The sequence below is a fragment of the Nomascus leucogenys genome, chromosome 23 (assembly GCF_006542625.1).
Source record: "Nomascus leucogenys isolate Asia chromosome 23, Asia_NLE_v1, whole genome shotgun sequence".
NCBI classification, from domain to species: domain Eukaryota; kingdom Metazoa; phylum Chordata; class Mammalia; order Primates; family Hylobatidae; genus Nomascus; species Nomascus leucogenys.
Genome location: NC_044403.1, coordinates 26,044,463 through 26,062,479, shown reverse-complemented (window position 1 = coordinate 26,062,479; position 18,017 = coordinate 26,044,463). Strand labels below are relative to the sequence as shown.

Sequence of the window (18,017 nt, the reverse complement as noted above, 5' to 3'; positions counted from 1 at the left end):
AAGGACACCTAACGCACAAGCACTACCACCACTACCATTTTAAATAAGGAAAGGTATAACTTAAAGAACTATGCGTTCCAGCGCCCTAGCATCAGGTTTCTTCAGGCCTTGCTTGCTCATGTCACCAGATGCCTTGAAGCTGAGTGGGGGAGGAATAGGAAACACTCTGCAGACTGGCAGATGTCTAAATGGAGTCTGCTTCTGTCCCTCCCAACTCACTTCTGCATAGGGCTCAGCTCCACACGCACAATTAGTTCTGTCTTGGAGGGCATATTCTTGAACACATCAGCTTTGAGCCGCCGCAACATGTGCGGCCCCAGCATGTCATGCAGTTTTTTTATCTGGTCCTCCTTGGCAATGTCAGCAAACTCCTCCAAAAAACCTTCCAAATTGCTTCAGAAAGAAAAAGGAAAAAGTTATTGGAGAAGGAGAAAGGAAGAAAGAAAAGTGATACAGGAAATGGGCAACAGGAAGAATGAGAAGCACAATTATGAGCTGATTACAGATAAACACATACTTACTGGAACCTCTCGGGGGTGAGAAAGTTGAGCAGATGAAACAACTCTTCGAGATTGTTTTGTAATGGAGTCCCAGTCAGCAACAGCTTGTGCTGGAGTGAGTAACCGTTCAATACCCGGAAGAACTGGTGAAGCAGATGGAGAAAGGTGAAATCCAATGAAAACAGAGCTCTGGTAAATCTCTACAAAATTTCAAGTTTTTCACTGCCCACTAGTTAAGCATCCCACTCCTCACATTCTTTTTAAAGGCCTGGCCACCAAGGGCTGTCACATACAAGGAAAGACAATTTTTCCCTCTCCTCTCCACCTACAAGTTTCCCCTTAATGAATTGGTAGTACTAGAAAAAACCCAAAGTGGGGGCTCCAACATCCCTCCCTCAGCCCTCACCTTAGACTGATTGTTCTTCAGCCGATGGGCTTCATCCACGATGAGGCAGGCCCAATCAATAGAGCCCAAGATAGCCATGTCAATGGTGATCAATTCATAGGATGTCAGCAGCACATGGAATTTCACAGATGCCTCTTTCTGCACATGAAGGCAACTTGGTCACTACTCGTCAGTTCCTTTGTGTAAGCACAACCAGGGGACTGATGGAATGCTTTCCTCCTCCCAGGGTTACCCTTTTGCCTCACCAGGGACCAGATCACAAGGAGGTAAACTAAGCCAGAAGCCACAACTCTTTCTCTAGGGTGGCTTCCCTCCCCTCAGATACCTTCATGCGGGAGGCCTTCTTGCCACCACGAATGGCATTGTCTTCAAAGGAGAATTCATTCTCTCGGATGATGGCACGGCTGTCCTTGTCACCCACATAGGTTACGACATACATGTCTGGAGCCCACATTTCAAACTCCCGCTCCCAGTTGATGATGGTAGAAAGAGGGGCGCTCACTAGGAAGGGGCCTTTGGAATGACCCTTTGAGGAAAAACAGGAGAGTCAGGACTGAGGGCCCCAGCACACTGCAACCCCAGTGAACACCCACCACCCTGCTGCCCCCTCAAGCTGGGCCAAGGACTGACAAGCCTGTGCTGCTGCTCCTGCTCTCACCTTCCTCTATACATGTGCCCAGCCCACTCCTTTCCAAAAAGCCAAGGTCCCACCATAACTACAAGTCTTACCTCTGCCATTAAGTCTTTATATACTTTTTTTCTGAGACGGAGTTTCACTCTTATTGCCCAGGCTGGAGTGCAATGGCACAATCTCGGCTCACTGCAACCTCCACCTCCCGGGTTTAAGCGATTCTGCTGCCTCAGCCTCCCAAGTAGCTGAGATTACAGGCGTGCACCACCACACCCGGCTAATTTTGTATTTTTAGTAGAGATGGGGTTTCACCGTGTTGGTCAGGCTGGTCTCGAACTCCTGACCTCAGGTGATCCACCCACCTCAGGCTCCCAAAGTGCTGGGATTACAGGTGTGAGCCACTGCGTCCAGCCAAGTCTTTCCATACTAATTCTACTCATAATTCTACTTCCCTCAACACACAGTCATTCCCCTAGAACTGACACTATGGACCCATTGCTAATCCTACCCAGGGCTCCATGCCCTCAAATCTTCCACTGTGTACATGTGTTTATCCACTATCACATTTATCTACTATCTACTAAACACAAGTGTACATGTGTTTATCTATTATCCACAGTGTTCTTGAAGGTCAGAGACCAATTTTTTTATTCCCTTATCTCTCTACTCAGTGTAAGTGAAGGCTTCAAACACAAAACACCCACACAAAAAACTATCCGCCCCAAATTTCCTTACCTCCTTGTAAAGGGAATACAGGAAGACTGCTGTCTGTACAGTTTTCCCAAGGCCCATCTCATCAGCCAAGATGGTGTCAGTGCCCTGAGCCCAGGAGAAGCGCAACCAGTTCAGGCCCTCCATTTGATAGGGGTGCAAGGTTCCACCTGTAGCATCCAGGTACTCTGGCTGTCGCTCATACTTCACTGTTGGCTGAAGGATGAAACAGAGAAGTCAAGAGCTGGCAAGGAACTCCCTTCCTCCCCTAATATAGCAGCTGCTTCCTCCTCACTAGTCTTCACGGATCCTCTTGGGGAAGAGCTACAAAAAATTCTGAGGGAAGAGATCCCCTATGATTACTGCAATTTCATGTTCAGTTTAGGGTCCTCCAGGAAACAGGGCTTAACCAGACAGACCTGATTTTGATCCTACAGATCACTGAGGAAAAACACATCGCAGACTCCCTACCAATACAATAATTCTACTAGTCAGGATCCATCAGGTAAATAATCGTTATGTCCCTCTTAGATTCATCTTTTTAACTTGAATCACCCTCGCCGGGCGCAGTGGCTCACGCTTGTAATCCCAGCACTTTGGGAGGCCGAGACGGGCGGATCACGAGGTCAGGAGATCGAGACCACAGTGAAACCCCGTCTCTACTAAAAATACAAAAAATTAGCCGGGTGTGGTGGCGGGCGCCTGTAGCCCCAGCTACTCGGGAGGCTGAGGCAGGAGAATGGCATGAACCTGGGAGGCGGAGCTTGCTGTGAGCCGAGATTGCGCCACTGCACTCCAGCCTGGGCGATGGAGCGAGACTCCGTCTCAAAAAAAAAAAAAAAAAAAAAAAAAAAAAAAAAAAAAAAATTAGCCGGAAGTGGTGGCAGGCGCCTGTAGTCCCAGCTACTCGGAGAGGCTGAGGCAGGAGAATGGCGTGAACCCGGGAGGCGGGGCTTTCAGTGAGCCAAGATTGCGCTACTGCACTCCAGCCTGGGTGACAACAGAGCGACACTCCGTCTCAAAAAAAAAAAACTTTAATCACCCTCAAATTACACTGTACAAACAAAACCCAGAGGAACTGAGCCTGAATTAAGCCAGATTCCAATGTAAGTTCATAAAAGCTAGGCTATGTGGCCCCTCCCCCCAGATAACACTTCTTCAATCACTCAAAATATACCTCCTTTTTTTTTTCTGATGACAAAAATAGAAAGTAATCCTAGTGCTTTCTGATATATAGAGATGTGCAGAAGTGGGGAAGCCAACTTTGTGAAGTAATCTCAGCTACAAAGTTACTATCTGCATTTCATTACTTAATAGTATTATCATTAGACTGCAGCAAAGATACACTGTCCTACCCAACAAACTACTCTACAGTCCTTTCCACCCCCACTCACATCAACTGTTGGCGTTTCTGGAGGCCTCTCCAACTTCCGAAGCTTCACCTTCTTGAGCTTCTTGCCTGGTCGGCCTTCCTCACCCCTCATTAACTCCCTAAAGGAGAAAGACATCACACAGCTGCCCAAAGTCCTTTTCTATAGAAGAAACAACTTGGCCAGGCACAGTGGCTCACACCTGTAATCCCAGCATTTTGGGAGGCCAGCACTTTGGGAGGCTGAGGTGGGCAGATCACCTGAGGTCAGATCGAGACCAGCCTGGCCAACACGGTGAAACCCCGTCTCTACTAAAAATACAAAAATTAGCCGGGCATGGTGGCAGATGCCTGTAATCTCAGCTACTCAGGAGGCTGAGGCAGGAGAATCGCTTGAACCCGGGAGGCGGAGGTTGCAGTGAGCCAAGATCGCACCATTGCACTCCAGCCTGGGGGACGAGAGCAAGACTTTGTCTCAAAAAAAAAAAAAAAAAACTAGCTAGGTATGGTGGCGTATGCAAATAATCCCAGCTACTCGGGAGGCTAAGGCAGGAGAATTGTTTGAACCAGGAAGTCGGAGGTTGCAGTGAGCCAAGATCACGCCACTGCACTACAGCTTGGTGACAGAGCAAGACTCCATCTCAAAAAAAAAAGAAGCAACTCTATTCCTCACCCAAAATCACTCACCTGTGATTCCAATAGCTCTGCTTGAACAGGTCGTAATCCTGGATCTCCACATCCTCACTCTCCCAAGAAGCCTGATCGTAAGGTAAGTCCCGCCACTTGATCAAGTAGTGGACGTGGCCCTTCTTGTCCACACTGCAAGTCAAGGAGACAAAACCCTCAGAGCCAGAAAAGGCAACCCTCCTCACTTCCTCTCAAAAACTGGCAATACCATATGTTTCACACCAGACCTCTAGGTATGCCACAGATCACATTTTCAGAGCCTCTACTATACCAGTCTTTGACCAAAAATTATCTCTAATTTATACTTTCCTACAGCTCAAACACCAGAATTCAGTCAGTTAATAATTAATATAGAGTGTCGGCCGGGTGCAGTGGCTCACACCTGTAATCCCAGCACTTTGGGAAGCTCAGGCAGGCAGATCCCTTGAGGCCAGGAGCTCAAGACCAGCCAGGCCAACATGGCAAAACCCCATCCCTACTAAAAAAGAAAAAAAATTAGCCAGGCGTCAGGCCGGGCGCAGTGGCTCACGCCTATAATGCCAGCACTTTGGGAGGCCGAGGCAGGCGGATCACCTGAGGTCGGGAGTTCGAGACCAGTCTGGCCAGCATGGTGAAACCCCGTCTCTACTAAAAATACAAAAATTAGCCAGGCACGGTGGCAGGTGCCTGTAATCCCAGCTACTCGGGAAGCTGAGGCAGGAGAATTGCTTGAACCTGGGTGGCAGAGGTTGTAGCAAGCTGAGATTGCGCCACTGCACTCCAGCCTGGGCGACAGAGCAAGACTCCATTTCAAAAAAAAAAATCAGGCAGGCGTGGTGGCACACGCCTGTAATCCCAGCTACTCTGGAGGTTGAGGCAGAGAATTACTTGAGCCTGAGAGGTGGAGGTTGCAGTGAGCTTAGATCATGCCACTGCACTCCAGGCTGGCCCACAGAGCAAGACTGTCTCAAAAAATATAATAAATAAATAAATAAATAGGCCGAGTGCTGTGGCTCACGCCTGTAATCCCAGCACTTTGGGAGGAGGAGGCGAGTGGATCACAAGGTCACGAGATCAAGACCATCCTGGCTAACACAGTGAAATCTCGTCTCTGCTAAAAATACAAAAAAAAAAAAAAAAAAATTAGCCGGGCGTGGTGGCGGTGGCCTGTAGTGCCAGCTACTCGGGAGGCTGAGGCAGGATAATGGCGTGAAGCCGGGAGGCAGAGCTTGCAGTGAGCCGAGATCATGCCACTGCACTCCAGCCTGGGTGACATGTCTGTCTCAAAAAAAAAACAATAATAAAATAAATAAAAATAATAACATAAAGGTGTCAGGCGCAATAGCTCACGCCTGTAATCCCAACACTTTGGGAAGCTGAGGCAGGCAGATTGCTTGAGCCCAGGAGTTTGGGACTGCTATGAGCAGTGATCATGACACTGCACTCAAGCCTGGGCAACACAGCTAGACTTTGTCTCAAAATAAATAAATAAATAAGGCTGAGCGTGGTGGCTCATGCCTGTTAATCCCAGCACTTAGGGAGGCCAAGGCAGGCAGATCACCTGCGGTCAGGAGTTCAAGACCAGTCTGGCCAACATAGCGAAAACCCCGTCTCTACTAAAAATACAAAAATTAGCCGGGTATGGTGGTGGGGGTGCCTATGCCCAGCTACTGGGGAGGCTGAGGCAGGAGATTCACTTGAGCCCAGGAGCCCAAGGTTGCAGCGAGCCGAGGTTGCACCACTACACTCCAGCCTGGGCAACAGAGCAAGACTCTATCTCAAAAAAACAAACAACCGGGTGTGGTGGCTCATGTCTGTAATCCCAACACTTTCACCTGAGGTCAACAGATCCAGACCATCCTGGCCAATGTGGTGAAACCCCGTCTCTACTAAAAACACAAAAAATTAGCTGGGCATGGTGGCTTGCGCCTGTAGTCCCAGCTGCTCAGGAGGCTGAGGCAGGAGAATCACTTGAATCTGGGAGGCAGAGGTTGCAGTGAGTCGAGATCACGCCACTGCACTCCAGCCTGTGCACAGAGTGACTCTGTCTCAAAAAAAAAAAAAAAAACAATGTCTTCCGAGTCTAAGTTACTGGTGACATTGGTGACATCCATTTTCCCAATCCCTTTAGCAGGAGTCTCCCATGGAGACTGCCTATCTCCCGTGTGCTCAGCTGGGTACCTGTGGTTGAGGATTCGGTGGATCATCATCCACTCAGGTTTTATCCCATAGCGATAGAAGCGTTCCTCCATCTCTGCAAATTTAGGGTCCTTGTTTTTTCGCTTTCGGCTTTTCTCTTCATCACCACCAAAGTCCCCAGAAGGTGGCTCATCCATATCATTCTTCCGCTGATAGTTTCGGAACATTACCTGACAGTGCAGCTCCAGCTTTGAGCAGAAAGACAAAATCAGCCACCAAGAAGCTGCGTTCATTCCTTCTATCCACAAGGCTCTTTTATCACTGTCCTCTTCATCATTAGCCCCTACATCTCCAGCCTATCCTAAACTTACCTGCAGTTCGGAAACCCAGGAGCAGTGCCAGTAAGACATGCCTTGCCATTTCACAAAAAACTGCCTCTCTGGCCGCCCCTCCAAGGGCTTTGGGGAGGGCGTGTTGGGATCAGCATCTGGAGGCCGCGGCACTGGTGTGGGAGATGGTGGCTGACCCCACTTCCAGATTAGGATCTTCTGCACTTTGCCCTTCAGAGCTGGACACTGAAAGAAAAACAGACAACTTAATCTCAAATCATAACCATGGGAGGAGAAGGGACAGCCCACAGTCTCAACTTCGTCAAAGGACGATTAAGATCTCATTTCAGACCCGGAGCAGTGGCTCATGCCTGAAATCCAAGCACTTTGGGAGGCCGAGGTGGGCAGATCATGAGGTCAAGAGATCGAGACCATCCTAGCTAATATGGTGAAACCCCGTCTCTACTAAAAATACAAAAATTAGCTGGGCGTGGTGGCGCGCACCTGTAGTCCCAGCTACTCGGGAGGCTGAGGCAGGAGAATCACTTGAACCTGGGAGGCAGAGCTTGCAGTGAGCCAAGATTGCCCCACTGCACTCCAGCCTGGGGGACAGAGTGAGACTCCATCTCAAAAAAATAAAAAAAGATCTCATTTCAAATAAAATCTAATCCCAGGACTCCTCTAGGGAGAAAATACAGGTTGAGGACCCCTCGTGAAATGCTTGGGACCAGAAGTATTTTGGATTTCACATTTTTGGATTAGCGTGCTCAACCTGTGATAGAATTCCCTCTCCATTTCTGGACATCATCCAGGATTTGCATGCCACCATCACTCCTATCTGCTTAACAGAGCTAGTAGTTAGACTTTAATAAGCCAGAACAATCAGGAAATCAACAGACTTAGAGCACAGAATTCCTCCCTTAAGCAATCTAAAAGCAGTAAGTGGCCCTATTAAACATTCTAAACTGGCTGGCATGGTGGTACACGCCTGTAATGCCAGCACTTAGGGAGGACAAGGGAGCAGAATGGTTTCAGACCAGAAGTTCAAGAGCAGCCTGGGCAACACAGTGAGACCCTGTCTCAACAGAGATTTTTTTTTTTTTAATTAGCCGGATGTGGTGGCATGCACTGGTACTCCTAGCTACTCAGCAAGAGGCTGAGATAGGAGGATCACTTGAGCCCAAGAGTTGGAGGCTGCAATGAGCTACGACTACACCACTGCACTCTAGCCTGGATGACAGAATGAGACCCTGTCTCCAAAAAAAAAATTTTTTTAACAAAAAAATTAAAAACATTGTAAGCTAGCAAGACCCTGAGGCAGGGTGTCAACACAGGGACAAATGTTCTCAGCTAGAAGAACATTGCTTCAGCTCCTCCTAAGAGAGCTGGCAAAACATCAACTCCTCAGTTTGAAGTTAGTCCTATATTTTCCCAGGACAAAAGTATCCCAACACTATAGGATGAAGGAAAATACCTTTCTCAGGGCTAAAAAGCTCATAGTTCCTCTCCTGCACCCCAGCCTCACGATAGCCTACATAGAAAAGACTACACTTTCCACATCTTTTGCCCTGGCTGAGATCAGTCACTCACCGTACAACGGGGACAGAGCCATTCACCATTGGGGATCTCTGGAAGTGGGGGATTCAGGCAGTGGATGTGGTAGGAAGAAGGACAGGTATCACAGCAGAGCAGTTCCCCACCATCCTTGCAGACCCGACAGAATTCCATATGGTGGTCATCCTCCTCTTCGAGGTCTCCCCCAACCTCTTCCAGGATCTCCTCACCCTCCGAATTGTCCTCTTTAGCTTCCCACTGGATGCCTTCCTTCTCCTGCAGTAAAGGACCACAGATTCAGATTATTACCCCCGCCCACCCACCAAAGTCTGAAGCCAGTGCCCATCATTCCTTTGAATGCTTCCCAAAGCTCACAACCCACAGCACCAGCATTTCGATTTCCATCCAGGACTCAAAGAGCTTTACTGTCCCACCCTTCTTCTCATGGGTTCCAAGGGGCCACAATGGCCAGACACTCACGCAGTGTGGGCAGCTCCACTTGCCCTCGGGAGCCTTCTCCATGTCGGGATCCAAGCAGACCATGTGGTAAGCACGGGGACAGGTATCACACAGGATGATCTCACCGCCTTGCTGGCACACCTCGCAATAGTCCTGGTGGTCTGTCTCATAACCATCCACAGCAGTCACCTCCTCCTCGCCTGGGCAAGGAAGAGGGAAAGCCCAGTTATTGGAAAAAAACTACCTCCCCCCACCCCCCAACCCCTATCTCCTTAGGGAGATTCTTCCCCAATCACTCCCACCTCATCCCATCACAATTATACAGAAGAGAAACACACCTTTCTTTTTCTTTTTAGTGGTTCGGAGTTTCTTGCGGCTGCGGCTACTACGGCTGGTGGAACCATCAGAAACAGAATAGCTATTGATACTGGCATCATCGAAGTCAGATTCCACATCCAAGTCATCATCCTCACTCTGGCAGGATGAAAAAGAGTTAAGGTTAGATGTTCAAGCCAAGGGAAAGGACAGAGTGGCAGAGAGGGGAGTACTCTCTCACTGGGGATACCAGAATCCCAGCAAGCACCGTTATACAGGGAGCCTAGTCTCATCTTGTTCTGTGGGAAACTCCCCACATTCTTACGTGCCTACTATGAAGGACAGGTCCTGATATACGGTCACATCCTTTCTATTAGACATGGCACCCTCCCTAAAGCGATGGGCTGGGCTCTCACCGAAGATCTCTTACGCTTGGAACCAAAACCTCCCAGCTTGATTTTCAGGGGAGCTACTTTCTTGGGTTTAGGCTTCTTGGCATCAGGTACGCGAGGGCTGCCCTTGGGCTTCCTCCGAGCATTGGGACCTAAAATCAGGATACATGCAAATATATACCACAAGACCAAAGATGGGGAAAATAAAATCTCCACCTAAGCTTGCTTCCCCACATTCAGATTCCCAAATTTCCCTCCAAAATCCAAGACTCCACTTTGGGAGGCCGAGGCGGGCGGATCACGAGGTCAGGAGATCGAGGCCACGGTGAAACCTCGTCTCTACTAAAAATACAAAAAAATTAGCCGGGCGTGGTGGCAGGCGCCTGTAGTCCCAGCTACTCGGAAAGGCTGAGGCAGGAGAATGGCGTGAACCCGGGAGGCGGAGCTTGCAGTGAGCCGAGATCGCGCCACTGCACTCCAGCCTGGGTGACAGAGCGAGACTCCGTCTCAAAAAAAAAAAAATCCAAGACTCATTCCTCCCTCCTATCTCCTACCTTAGGGCTGACAGAACAGCATTCTCATGCTCTGTCTTTGACATCTTAAGCCCACACTAGACACCCCCACTCCCATTTGAACCCCATTTCACCTTTGCCCTCCTTGGTCTTGGCCTTGCGGATAGGCACCTCCACAGGGGGAGGTGGCGGTGCAACCTCAGTGGCTGTCACCATGCTCTCCACCACAGCCACCGCTGCTGCTGCCGCAGCTGCCACTGATGCCCCAGAACTGCCTTTGAAGGGGTTATTGGTACTGAACTCCCGCCATTTTGCACCCAAAACCATCATCATCTTGGAGACAGCAATCTTGGGATTTTTGGCAGCAATGAGGGGTCTGGTGGAGAAATGCACAAGAGCAGAGGGAAAGGTTTAAGAATAAAAGAAAGAAAGAGAAGTAAGAAGAGATAATAAAAAGATTCTCCTCCCCCTTCCCCAAGCCCCTTCTGTTTTACCTGACAAACTGGCTGAAGGCCTTGTAGTTGGTGAGGGTTCGATAATCCTCCTCTGAGAACACATGGTCAATGTCTTCCATGCCCCAGTCTTCCAGGAGCTGAGCAGATGATTTAGGCTCCTGCAGAAAGAGCAAAGTCAAGTACCTGCCACCTAGTGCCCACACTTGCTAAGCAAATTTGTGTGGAAAAACCAGAGTAACAGAGTTAAGAGAAAAAGAAGAGAAAGTGTTCTAAAGGACAGTAAGGTGTCTAAGAAACAAAAGCACAAAAGTTTAACAGTACAAAGAAGAGGATGGAGATCCAGGCACCTTTGAATCATCATCATCGTCATCCTCCTCCTCCTCCTCCTTCCGCTTGGATTTGCTCTTCTTCTCTTTCTTAGGTCCAAGCTTCTTCTTCTTCTTCTTGCCAGGGGTATAGTCGCTGCCCTCACTGTCTGAGCGCAGAGCCACCTCTTCCTCCTCCTCCACAAACTCTGGCCCCTCCCCAGAGCTGTCCCCCAGCTGCCGGCATAAGAGCATACGCTGGAGCAGGGAAAGGGGGGGAGAGGGAGACAGACACACACATGCTACACACATGCTGACCTCAGGACAGCCCTGAGGCTCATCCCCAGAACCTGGCCCACCACTCCTCAGAAAGAAACAAATGCCCTCAGCCCTTCAACCCTTCTCAGAGCTCCTCCCTTCTTCCTCTGATTCCCCGTAACATTCAGTCACCCACTCACCTCCTTTTTTTGGCGCTTGCTCTTAGGGATTTTAGGGTCCCGAGGTTTCTTAGGCTTTTTCTTCTTCTTGAGCTTTGGAGTCTCTGTTTCTGACAAATCCTCCTCTGGGTCCTCTTCATTTTCTACATATATTTGGCAAAGCGTGGTAGGCAGGAAAAAGATCAATAGCAAAAGGTTAGGCCCTAATCCAGAGGCTTTAGACTTTATTCCCCACCTCTTGTCCCAGATTCCTCTGAAGAGAACTGCTATACTCTGTACAGAAGGAAGCTGATACCCAGGACAAAAACAGACAAAGAGAGAGCTGTATATACCCGAAATAGGCCTGCCAGGCCAGACCAGGCCCACCTCGGGCAGCTGTCCAGACCCCTGCCTCCTCTCTCCCATTCCTACCAGCAGTCCTCTAGATGTTCACCAGTATGGCTGAACTGAGCTGCTTAGAGTTCACCAAGTAAGAGAACTAGGTTTAGGCCTCCTGTAACTGGCCACCAAGTTATTCTATAAACCAGGGAATGAGAATGAAAGATCCTACTCAGAAGGCAAAAACTATAGAATATACCTTCCCAGAACAGGATCAGTTCAGGGGTCTCGGAAACCACACCCTTCTCTAACCACTTTGAAGTCCTCACTGCTCAAATTAACCAGAACCTCCAAGTCCTAGGTTCAGGTGCCAGCCCAGTCTCATGCCCACTTCTAAAATACAATTTCCTTTCCCCATCTCCAACCCTAATGTTCCTCCTCAGCTTCTCCTGGGTCAGCAGCCTCTTCTCCCTAGGGGCCCAAATCAGCCCAGCTGTCACCATCTCCCCCTGCACCCGCCCCCCAGCAATCCTCCTCCCATCTGGCTCCAGCTCCTCCCCTGGCTGGAAGCACACACAAAGCCTGGGGTAATACTGAAAGCTCCTGGGCAAGGATAGGTGGGAAGGGACACAGAGAAGGCCAGGAGGCAGCTTCCTTTGTAACAGACATTCACACCAGCTCCAACTCCCTCCTCCCTCCTCTCTCCCTCTTCCCAACCCACCCCCGCCCAAACGGGGGTGGGTAGAGAAAGGAGTGGAGAGAAGAAGGGAGTGCCTCACCCACTGAGGAGAGGGAAAATGGCTCCTGACCGCAGAAGCCAGCCCAGGGCACCCAGCTGCCAACATAGGACAGACAGGAAGTGGCAGGGGAGGGGGCGGGTTTGAGAGAGGTGAGGCGGGGGGTGAGGGGAGACTGCCCTCATAGAAGCCTCCCCAAATTATTACCTGGCCCCAGGTCCAAATGCCACCTACTCTGGGATGACACAGTTCACAAGAGCCCACCCTAATGTCCTAAGCAAGGAAACCCAAGGAAAGCGAGACAAACATGAAGGTAATAGAGAAGAACTCGATTACTCCCTCAATCATAATTATTTTTTCAATCATCAGAGCTGAGATTTAACATAAGGCTCAGTGAACCCGTGGTCAGCGCATACAACCTTCTCCTCAAATTTCTGATACCCAAAAGATTTAGTTTGAGGAATGGAGGCCCACAAGAAGTCTCTGAAGCTCAGCTTCCTCACCACCCCCACCCAGATTCCTATCCAACATATGGGAATGTCTGCACAAAAAAACGGAGCAGGACCTAGACAGTGGTAGAACATAATATCCCAGCCGGGTGCAATGGCTCATGCCTGTAATCCCAGCACTTTGGGAGGCTGAGGCGGGCAGATCATTTGAGGTCAGGAGTTCGAAACCAGCTTGGCCAACATGGTGAAACCCTGTCTCTACTAAAAACACAAAAATTAGCCAGGCATCGTGGTAGGTACCTGTAATCCTAGCTACTCAGGAGGCTGAGGCAGGAGAATTGCTTGAGCCCAGGAAGCAGAGGTTGCAGGGAGCCAAGATTGCACCACTGCACTCCAACCTGGGTGACAGAGTGAGACCCTGTCTCAAAAATAAAAAACAAAGTAATATCCCTCCTTCAATCCCTGACATGTTCTTAGCTCTTAACCCCCAAAATTAGCCCTAAAATGTCTCTGGCTCCCCACTTCCTGAGCTAGACAGATACTAGGGAATGAGACATTAGGCTGGACAAAGCACCATCAGCCTCCCTGCTTCTCAGCCCAGAATAAGACTAGGCACAAGAAAGCCCCTCCCATTCCCCCTTGGGAATGGAACATCAGCCTGGATTTCACCAGAAAGAATCATTTTCTTAAGGACTTTTCCCCACCAATCCCCAAGTCAACCCCCAACCCCCAACAGCTACATCTCACCACCCCCATAAAAGCTGGAAGTGGAGACAAAGACAACCCATGGAGGCAAAGGGGACATCCTTCCATGCACATGGAGCCCTCAAACTTCTCAGGCAAATAATATGCTGAAATGGCAAACCGCAAACTGACTGAGATATAGAGAAGATTTAGGAAAGGGACAGGAATGGGGTGTGGCAAGTGGAAAAAGTGGGTCATGTTACAGCTAAGGACAGAGTTCACAGCTCCTGCGCAGCTCCCGGTCAACACGAAAGGCAGCCCCAGCCCAAGGGGCCAATGGGAGGCCAAAATGTGGAACCCACAATGTCTAGGCAGCACTACTGTTTCTCATGCCCCTCTCAGGGTCCCCTTACCAGCACCACAACCCTGCCCTCACCTTGGGCAAGGGCACGGAAATCTGCCCCTCTACTCTACACAAGGATGAAACCAAGTTTCTCATCCCAACAGCTGAGCCTCCATGACAACACTAACCCCTCTCCTAAATGGCCTCAGGTTGAAGAAAAGACTTCCAACTTAAAAAGTGCCAAATGTGAAAGCATCTCTCCCAGACCACCTCAACTTCCACTGAAGCTAAGAAGAGAGAAGGCAGAAGTGAATGATGCTAAATGAGAAACAAAAACAGGATCAGCAGTCTCCAGAATGAGAAAAGTGGAAGCAGAAGGAATGAAGAAATGACATGCAGGAAAACAAAATTAAACTAGAAAACATGAAGGTCAAGGAAACAAGTAGGTGACATAGCTAGGGGCTCTGAAGAAGGACACAGAAGAGAAAGACATCTGCTTAGGAACATGACATCAACCATCATTTGAGGATAGACAACGGCTCCCCCAATCAGGCAGGGTGGTTATAACCATACGGGTTTGGCCAGTTCATGGAGCCACACCAAAACACAGATAGCGCAACCCCTAGCACACCTACACAGACACTTCACACTGCCAGCCTAAACCCCAGGCTACCTCATAGAGGCAGAAGCCACTAGGAAAAAAGCCAAAATTATGTCCACTCACCAGGAGAAGAGGGGTGCCCTCCCTTCTTTTGCCCCTCTTCACTAGGCTATTACATCCTCCCCGAGCCCCCATCACTTCCCCACTCAAAACATTCCAGCAATCTGCCTGGCTAAAAGCACTCCAGATCCTGCTGAAGAGCGCGATTCAAACTTCACACAGTTGAGACAGCACAGAAAACCGGTAACCGATCAGAAGCTAAAAATAATCAGATAGAGTGTAACCAGCACTCCCTCTTTCCTTTCCACAGCGGCAACCACAAGATCCTACTAGCACAGATGCCCGGCTGGTCTTTCAAACAGAATCCTCAACGCCCCCCTCCACCACCACCACCACCACAAGCCTCCAGGCGTCCCAGCTACCTGCATTCCTCCGAGGACCCACACACCAGGTAATGCCTGCCAGCCCAGAGAGCTCCCTCAACTGGGAACTGCAGAGCACTCCTCAAGACAGAGTGCAGCAAGCTGGCATCTCCGTGCCCAGGAGGCACATGGCTTCCACCCCCCTCACACCAGAGCTCCGCAGAAGGGAACCACTCCCTTCGAATACCCTCCACCTCCGGCTCTGCACAGAGACAGCGGAGGAACACAGCCCTGCCTCACCAGGGGAGTCACTTGGTAGAGCCCCAGATGCCTCCTTCCCGCCATGGGCCCTTGGGGAAGATGTTACCTGGGTGGGGTGGGGGCAGGCTGTTGTTCAAAAGTGCATCCATGTCCTCCTCCTCACTGCCCGCCGAGCAGGGGGACGGGGAGCCCAGGCCCGACGCCATCCCCTTCCGCTCCCGGCCAGGGAATTGGCCCAGCTGCTCCTGCCGGCGGCCTGGGGCCCTCTACACTGGCCCGAGTCACTGTGCGGGGGAAGGGGGAGAAACAGAGAACAGTCAGTGACGCGCACTGTCCCCCTCCCCCACACCCACCCGCTCTTTCCGCCCCCCACCCCAGCCACCCTAGCAGGGCACCCGAACCGCTCAGGCTGAACTTAGTTCCACACTCCTCGGGGGCAGCCCGGAAGCTGGCTCCCCGGCAGGCGCCCCCACGGAGCGAGGGAGCGACGCCTCCGAGGGCAGGCTGGTGCAAGCGCGGGGAGGGGAGACGCCGGGCTGGACCGAGCGGGGTGTGACGGGGGAGGGGGTCCGAGTGGCAGCGGCGCGGGGGGGCCAGGGGAGGCCGCAGGCGGCGAGGCGCTCGGGGACACAAGGTCACTTGGGGGTGGGGGGGCGCCACCCTGCGCCCGGGGAGGGGCCAGTCCCCAGACAGGGCAGCTCTCCAAAGGCTGTCCTCTGGGACAACTCAGGCTCTCCTCAAGAGCTGCAGGGACGAGGGGGCGTGGAGGCTCGGGCGCTGCGGGGGGCCGGAGGCAGGGACGCGGGGGGCGAAAGCGTCCCACCGGGAAGGGGGCCGGGCCACGTGTCCCGGGGGACAAGTGATCAAAGGGCGAGAGGGTGGGCGCCGGGCATTGTGGGAGACCAAGCCGGAGGCGGGGGGTCGCGGGGAGCAAGACTCTGGCAGGGTTAGGGCGGGGGCTGGGGAGGAGGCCGGGCGCCCTGCAGGGCCGGGAAAGGAAGGGTCGGCTCCTCTGGGCAAGGGGCGGTCCGCGGGTCCGGAGACGCCTGAGGAAGGGGCGGGTGACGGGATGACCCTCGGGGCTGGTAGGGCCGTGAGGGGCGTCTCTTTGGGAACCCCGCGCTCTCCTCACCCCGGAGCCGCTGCAGGTCGCGCTGGGTCCGGCTCGGTGTCACTCCCGCTCCGGATCCTCCTCGCCGCGGCCGAAGGGGGGAAAATGGCTCCGGCTCCAGCGTCGCCTCTTAAAGGGCCTGAAACACCGGCCGGGAAATCCCACCGCACAGGCCCCGCCCCCCCACGGACAGCCCATAATAACCTCAACCAACTCCAACCCCCCCCTTCCACTACCGCCACCCTCCTCCCCAGGTCTCCCGGGCAACCCCCGCCCCCTCGTCGCTCAGGCAACCACTGGCCACGCCCCCTTCGAGCGCGCGCGCGCGTGTCACCTGGGCAACCGCCCACCTCTTGGCCATCCCATAATACACACGGACACCCCCCCCCCCAACACACACACACAAACACACAACACACACACCCTGCCCCCCACATTTCATACACATATGCCAGGGGCTGCTGACATCTCATAATATTGCAGACCTTTTGCAACTAACCCTCTTAGACATCCCATAATAGCCATCCTTTGCCAACTTCTTCACTCTTGGCCCTAATGCTAACATCCCATAATAATTCATCACCCCTCCTTCCTCATGGCCATCCCATAATAAGCACCCCTCCCAGCACTTATGCCTCATATCCCATAATATTCAGCCCCATCCCCCACAGACATCCCATAATAACCATCCTTCATCCACCCCCAGTTTGATATCCCATAATAGTCAGAAACTCACCCCCCCCCATACTACAACAACGGACACTCGGCCTCCTCCCACACACATCCCGTAATAATCAGTCTCCCACTTTCTATACTGACATCCCATAATAACTAACCCCCTAGAGCTGCCCTCAGTCCCTGCAGGCCAGGGTCTAGAGGCTCACATCACCCCCAGCCTTCCCTCTTCTAGCTCCACAGCCTATAGTAAGTACCCCTCCTCTATCAAAAAGATAACCCATAATGATCAACAGCCCTACTGTCATCCCACAGATGGACATCTAATCTCTTTTCCTCTAACACTGGAAAGCTATCCCATAATAATTTTACTCTCCTACCCACATCCTGACATCCCATAATAATTGCAAGGAGCCCGTGGTCAACCAAACATACCATAATACTCCCAACACAACCCAGTGTCACATCCCATAATGCTTCATCTCCACTCTACCACCCCATACCCTTCGAGCCAGGCATCCCATAATATTCATATTCTTCCCACCCCCATCTCCAGGCGCTGTCAGTCTATTCTAACACCCAGAGCGGAGAGGGCCAGGCAGGCTACCCACGCTTCCCTGTCCCCGCCCCCACTTGCACACACCTTAATCCCTTTCTGGGCCAAAGCAGTATCCTGGCAAAAAGCCTCCTGATGTCTGGGACCCCAGCTTCCCTCATACCATCATTTCCAGACACTAGGGGGCTGGGAGCCCACCTAGGGCCCCACCCAGTCCCACCAAAATCTAGGTATTTTCCAGATGCTTACCTCCAGCTCCTAAGTTTTGAGGAACACCAACCAACCAAAATACCAAGCTGACAGATGAAACATTTACATGAAGTCTAATTCACCCTACAGCATCCCATAATAATTACCAACTCCCATCCAAAGACTATCTCTCAACATTCTAGCAATCCTCCCCCTCACCACACCCCCAGGTCAGGGATCTTTCACCAACACCCCCAGGCCACTCCTGGGGATGGACATCCCATTACAATGTGAACTCAGGTTCCTGCTCTATACACACCAAAAGTGAAGGCCTGCCCTCCCCCTACTCACCACTACTCATGTTCATTCAACCTATGTTGACAGAGTACCTAGAAAGGCCGAGCTCCACACCATGGAGAAGCAAGGAAGACCAGGGGGCCTCCCTTCAGAAAGCATAAGCAACCAAGCAAACTATGATACACGACAGAATG

The 18,017-nt window shown here is 51.4% G+C and overlaps 1 protein-coding gene across 7 annotated transcripts in view; it reads right to left on the bottom strand.

Annotated features, from left to right (window-relative positions):
* Positions 1–16,299, bottom strand: part of CHD4 (chromodomain helicase DNA binding protein 4) — a 39,044-nt gene extending 22,745 nt beyond the window's left edge. For 3 of the 7 annotated variants that reach the window (XM_030804896.1, XM_030804898.1, XM_030804899.1), the window contains exons 1-19: positions 16,128–16,299; positions 15,102–15,279; positions 11,202–11,323; positions 10,786–11,001; positions 10,478–10,596; positions 10,118–10,359; positions 9,496–9,623; positions 9,103–9,238; positions 8,786–8,964; positions 8,342–8,581; positions 6,794–6,997; positions 6,465–6,670; positions 4,305–4,436; positions 3,643–3,739; positions 2,273–2,464; positions 1,232–1,432; positions 907–1,044; positions 522–643; positions 220–393 (exon numbers count right to left, since the gene is read on the bottom strand). In XM_030804896.1, the coding sequence (XP_030660756.1) occupies positions 220–393; positions 522–643; positions 907–1,044; positions 1,232–1,432; positions 2,273–2,464; positions 3,643–3,739; positions 4,305–4,436; positions 6,465–6,670; positions 6,794–6,997; positions 8,342–8,581; positions 8,786–8,964; positions 9,103–9,238; positions 9,496–9,623; positions 10,118–10,359; positions 10,478–10,596; positions 10,786–11,001; positions 11,202–11,323; positions 15,102–15,201 (2,948 nt within the window). In that variant the 5' untranslated portion in view covers positions 15,202–15,279; positions 16,128–16,299. Of the gene's footprint in view, positions 1–219; positions 394–521; positions 644–906; positions 1,045–1,231; positions 1,433–2,272; positions 2,465–3,642; positions 3,740–4,304; positions 4,437–6,464; positions 6,671–6,793; positions 6,998–8,341; positions 8,582–8,785; positions 8,965–9,102; positions 9,239–9,495; positions 9,624–10,117; positions 10,360–10,477; positions 10,597–10,785; positions 11,002–11,201; positions 11,324–15,101; positions 15,280–15,396; positions 15,538–16,127 lie in introns of those variants that run through there. The other 4 variants (XM_030804902.1, XM_030804900.1, XM_030804901.1 and 1 more) reach the window with 4 other exon arrangements.
* Positions 16,300–18,017: the final 1,718 nt, after the last annotated feature.